We start from the raw sequence: 6012 nt of genomic DNA on the forward strand, positions 1-6012 counted from the left end.
TTTATGGTTAACTATTTTCATATTTATGTTTATACAATTGTTATTTACTTATTTACAAATATAAATATTTACATGTGCATCTTTAAAAACAGTTACAGTAACCTACTGAATCAATCTCTTATCTACCTTAGTCTAAGTCCTCCTCAGCTCTGATTGGTTAGTTTAGCAACATATGATTTAGAGACAGAAAGTGTTGTGGTTGTGAACATGGAACAAAGTTAATCCGTCTCCATCCAGCTGTTTCTTTTATCAAGAGCGATCCATACCACCGCGTAGTTTACATTATTTTGAGTAAACACAAAAAAACCCCATCAGTTCCGGGTACGGTTATTAAGGTATTTGACTGGTACGTTGTGTCATACATTCTGGAGAACTCGTCACAGTTACAGGACCAGATTAACCTAATAGGGGAATCTGCAGGGGCAAAATTTTGGCTGTTTGGCTCATGTAATTTAATTGAATACCACTTTATTTTCCCAACATGTGAGCACCAAATATTCTAATGCAGGGTCCATCTTCAAAAAATTCAGATTAAATTAAACAAAAACTATCATATACCTCCATGGATTTAAACTGTATATTGGATATATACTGTATTTATGGTGTTATACTCTCATATTCATTTCACATTTTATCCATCTCATCCATCATGGAATAAAGACAGAAGAAAATATTTTATTTATTTTTTAAGAAAAACTGCTTTATTCACTTCACTCCATCTACACAATCAGTTTGTTTCACCTGAATCTCAGAGATGGAAAATAAAATAATGAATCATCTCCTCATTGATTATTATCATGATAATTACAGTTTTATAAAACCTCATGCACCTTATTTGTAAGTCAATTTGAACAATGACAACATTTAATCTAACAAACACCGATGTAAATATAATTATAGATTTCTTTCTTTACAAAGTGAGAACAAAATATCTGTGATAAAGGAAGGTCAGGTGATTTCTCTCTTAATGCCCATGCAGTGGAAGAGAAACAACAACATACAAATACATCAACACAAATATTCAACAAACATTCAGAGCACAGAGAAGTTTATATTTTCATGTGGAGAAATGTCAGTTTAGGTAAAGAAAAATCATCCTGAGCAGTGATATCCTCCATGGCTCCAGCTCCACCTAAAGAAACTCAAACATCAACACAACAATAAATGAGAAGAGGTCAAAGTACCACCCATAATGTTTGATTGACAGGTGATCTCTGTGCAGTGCAGAAACACGACAGCAATGAGCTTTTAGCAACAATGATGGAGACAAAATAAACTGATGAACTAAAATACAGATTTTAACCAAGTGCACCTTAAAAGACCTTTGTCTGTTTGAGTTTACACAACTCAGCTGTGTCTCCATTATACCAAGGAAGCCAAAGCCCAGCATAGAGAGGCTGAGTGAATGTGGTCTGGACTCTGTGGAGGAGAGTCATGGTTTTAGAGACATTGTAGAAGGACAGAACACCTGCTCTGTGATCCAGGTATACTCCTACTCTGGAGGACTGAGGACCTGAGACTGGAGTTTCAATATTGTTGTGAGAAAATGAATAATGTTTTTTGTCACAACTCAATGCCCAAGATTTTTCATTGAGGCCAAATCCACATTCATTTGAGCTCCCTACTCTACTGATATTCTTGTATGCAACTGCTACATCAACTCCTCCTCCTCTCCACTCCACCTCCCAGTAACAACGTCCAGTCAGACTCTCTCTACTCAGAACCTGGCACCACCTAATGAATCTGTCTGGGTGACTAGAATTAGACTCTTCTTTTTTAATTAATGTTGCTTTTCTGTTTCCCTCAGATAATAACAGACGTATGTTTGCTGTGTTTGGATCCAGTGTGATTTCCTGAGAATATCTTAAGAATCCAGCTCTGGTCCTGGGCTCTGGTTGTGACAGTAAAACATCCACTTCAGTCACTGTCAGTGAGATGTTTGTCCATGTGTCTCTCAGAATGTCCTGTAGTTTATCTCTGAGCTGTGACACAGCTGCTGTCACGTCCTCAAAGTAGCTCAGAGGACGGATATTGATGCTGGATGAGTCTGTAGATTCACTGAGTCGTGACAGTGAGGGGTAGTTGTGTAGAAACTGGGTGTGATCCTCTGTGTGTGAGAGCTGCTTCAGCTCAGCGTCTTTCCTCTTCAGCTCAGTGATCTCCTGCTCCAGCTTCTCCTGAAGCTGTTTGACTCGTTTCACTTCAGTTTTCTGCTGGGATCTGATCTGCTGCTTCACATCAGAGCTTCTTTTCTTGATGAGACGGATCAGCTCAGTGAAGATCTTCTCAGTGTTCTTTACTGCTTTATCAGCAGAGCCATTGATGGCCTCCACCTCCTGTTGAAGCACCTTCACATCTTTGTCTCTGTCCTGGATTCTCTGCTGGATTTGTTGTCGACTCAGCTGGAGCTCTCTCTGCCTCTCAGTCCTTTCTGCTGCAGCTGAGACTGTGTCGTGGCCTTTATGTTCATCCACAGGGCAGAGATAACAGATACACTGCTGATCAGTGCGGCAGAACATCTTCATCACCTCATCATGACGAGAGCAGATGTTCTCCTGGAGCTTCTTGGAGGGCTCCACCAGCTTGTGTTTCTTTAATGGAGCTACATCATAATGAGGCTGCAGGTGTTTCTCACAGTAAGAGGCCAGACACATCAGACAAGACTTGACAGCTTTCAGTTTTCTCCCAGTGCAGAAATCACAGGCCACATCTTCAGGTCCAGCATAGCAGTGATCAGCAGGAGCAGCTTGGAGTCCAGTCTTCTTCAGCTCCTCCACTAAATGTGCTAACATGGTGTTTTTCACCAGGACAGGCCTCGGTGTGAAGGTCTTCCTACACTGAGGGCAGCTGTAGATTTTCTTTCCATCCTCTTTATCCCAGTGGGTTTTAATACAGCTGATGCAGTAGCTGTGTCCACAGGGAATAGTCACCGGATCCTTCAGTAGATCCAGACAGATTGAACAAGAGAAGGTCTCCCGGTCCAGCTGAACTCCTTTCTGCGCCATTTCACCTCTCAGTGTCAACGACTGTCTGACTTTCACTTCCTCAGAACTGAAACTAGTTTGAGCTCTGATCTAAACAACATGTGCCTCTGCAGTGAACGGGGCCTGTCAGCTCTTGCACTTCACCACATGTTGGTTCCACCCATCTGCAAACTGTAGATCTGAAGGGGAGGGAACAAGGAAATACATGAACAGAGTGGAGCTCACTGTGTTTGAGAGCAGGAAGAAGAGGGAGGGTTATCAGGCTTTGTCTTGCTTGTTTTTTTTTTGGAAAACACAAATCACCTCAACCCTCAGGTGATAAACTCTTCTTTGGGCCTCTGAGTTTAGAGATGTTTCTCAATCAGTAATTTTTTTTTCTTGTATGTTCAATATTGTTTAAATGTTTAATAGATCAGAATAATTCAAACACAGTGGATGAAAAACAGTAGTCAATCGATTTCTCAAAATTTTGAATTGTTTGATAAAGTACTTAAAGTATGTATTTTCTTAATAAAAGTGGTTAAATTCAACATTTAGTTTTGAGTAAAGGTTGTACATTCTGGGAATCCCAGAGGACATGAATGCATCATTTCATTTGACTCTGGAGTTCAGCTGGAGACTGAAATGACTGAATGAATCCTGAATGAAAGGTTTTTATAAATCTGATTTACTGATTAATAATATCCTCTCTTTTCCAAGTGAACCAACAGACATCACTATTGAGGGGTATATCATATGAATAAAGTTGAACTTTTACTGATCAATGTCAATACAATTATTAATACAAAGGTTTCAATGGTGAAACAACCTTTTCACATGATCCAAACACACTGTAATGAACCTCAATTTAAGTAACTGGAAGAACAATCTAACACTAGTGAAGTATAAACCAGAACACTAATAAAAATGTCACATATAGGTGGTTACTGGCTCTATGGTAAGAGTATAGTCTCAATAAAAAAACAAAAACTAAATAAGATTAATCAGCTTCCTGTAACATTTTCTAATAAATAAAAGAAATGCAACAATTTCTTCATTTTAGACTAACTTAAAAGATGAATTCCTGATGACTTACAGCAGTTTCACAGCACTAACCATGATGTATCACATAAGACATTTTTATTATAAATCTTCTCAGCCTAAAATCATGGTTTTCACTACAAATTAAAAAAAAAACTGAGCAGAGGAGCTTTAACCTTCACTACATCCCTGGTCAGGTGGATGAAGGCGCCCTCTTGTGTTGTGCATCAGTTTTCAGATTTCAGTTGTTCACCTGCTGTGATGTTCACTGCAGGAAGACGAGTAAAAACTTCACTCAGCCTTTGGCAGCTATAAACAACATCAGTAAAGACACATGTAAATATATGTAATATCACACTGTGTCAGTTTGTTCACAGGAGTCACACCCTGTAACACTGATGCTGCATTCAGGTCACATGGGAAAGATGGAAGACAAGAAAGTATTTGATTTAATCAAGTGGATGGAAAAACAGTTTTATTCATGATGTGAAACTTCAGTTTGTTCACACACTGAATCAGTAAAGTCTGTTAAATGACTCTTGTTCAGTGATTTCATGAACAGATTCACTTCATCCACACAATCAGTTTGTTTCACCTGAATCTCAGATATGGAAAATAAAATAATGAATCATCTCCTCAGTGATTATTATCATGATAATCACAGTTTTATAAAACCTCATCGAGATTATTTGTAAGTTGATTTGAACAACAACAACATTCAATCTGACAATCACATAAATGTAAATGTAATTATAAATTTAATTCTTTACAAAGTGAGAACAAAATATCTGTGATAAAGGAAGGTCTGGTGATTTCTCTGTTAAGGCCCATGCAGTGGAAGAGAAACAACAACATACAAATACATCAACACAAATATTCAACAAACATTCAGAGCACAGAGAAGTTTATATTTTCATGTGGAGAAATGTCAGTTTAGGTAAAGAAAAATCATCCTGAGCAGTGATATCCTCCATGGCTCCAGCTCCACCTAAAGAAACTCAAACATCAACACAACAATAAATGAGAAGAGGTCAAAGTACCACCCATAATGTTTGATTGACAGGTGATCTGTGTGGAGTGCAGAAACACGACAGCAATGAGCTTTTAGCAACAATGATGGAGACAAAATCAACTGATGAATTAAAACACAGATTTGAACCAACTGCACCTTAAATGACCTTTGTCTATTTGAGTTTACACAACTCAGCTGTGTCATAAACCCAAAGTCCAGCATAGAGAGGCTGAGTGAATGTGGTCTGGACTCTGTGGAGGAGAGTCATGGTTTCAGAGACGCTGTAGAAGGACAAAACACCTGCTCTGTGATCCAGGTACACTCCTACTCTGGAGGACTGAGGACCTGAGACTGGAGTGCTGATATTGTTGTAGCAAAATGTATAACTGTTTTGGTTACAATCTAACGCCCAAGATATTTCATTGTGTCCAAACACACATTCCTTCCTGCTCCCTGCTGTGCTGATACTCTTGTATGCGACTGCTACAAAAACTCTTCCTCTCCTCTCCACCTCCCAGTAACAACATCCAGTCAGACTCTCTCTACTCAGGACCTGCCACCATGTAGTGAATCTGTCTGGATGACTAGGATAAGACTGTTCTTCACTCATTCCTGTTGCTTTTCTGTTTCCCTCAGATAATACCAGACGTGTGTGTGCTGTGTTTGGATCCAGTGTGATTTCATGTGAATATTTTAAAAATCCAGCTCTGGTCCTGGGCTCTGTTTGTGACAGTAAAACATCCACTTCAGTCACTGTCAGTGAGATGTTTGTCCATGTGTCTCTCAGAATGTCCTGTAGTTTATCTCTGAGCTGTGACACAGCTGCTGTCACATCCTCAAAGTAGCTCAGAGGACGGATATTGATGCTGGATGAGTCTGTAGATTCACTGAGTCGTGACAGTGAGGGGTAGTTGTGTAGAAACTGGTTGTGATCCTCTGTGTGTGAGAGCTGCTTCAGCTCAGCGTCTTTCCTCTTCAGCTCAGTGATCTCCTGCT

At 39.4% G+C, this 6012-nt stretch overlaps 1 protein-coding gene and 1 pseudogene across 1 annotated transcript in view; both read right to left on the reverse strand.

The window, feature by feature from the left end:
• Positions 1–2049: 2049 nt before the first annotated feature.
• Positions 2050–3048, reverse strand: LOC111647068 (E3 ubiquitin/ISG15 ligase TRIM25-like; annotated as a pseudogene).
• Positions 3049–4447: 1399 nt separating this feature from the next.
• The window catches only part of LOC111647092 (tripartite motif-containing protein 16-like protein), a 1860-nt gene continuing 295 nt past the window's right edge, over positions 4448–6012 (reverse strand). Inside the window, exon 2 of the mRNA XM_023396710.2 lies at positions 4448–6007. Within this exon, the coding sequence (XP_023252478.1) occupies positions 5189–6007 (819 nt within the window). The 3' untranslated portion in view covers positions 4448–5188. The remainder of the gene's footprint in view (positions 6008–6012) is intronic.

This window comes from Seriola lalandi, unplaced genomic scaffold, assembly GCF_002814215.2.
Source record: "Seriola lalandi dorsalis isolate HSWRI2012SDOR001 ecotype SW California unplaced genomic scaffold, Sedor1 jcf7180002054982, whole genome shotgun sequence".
NCBI classification, from domain to species: Eukaryota; Metazoa; Chordata; class Actinopteri; order Carangiformes; family Carangidae; genus Seriola; species Seriola lalandi.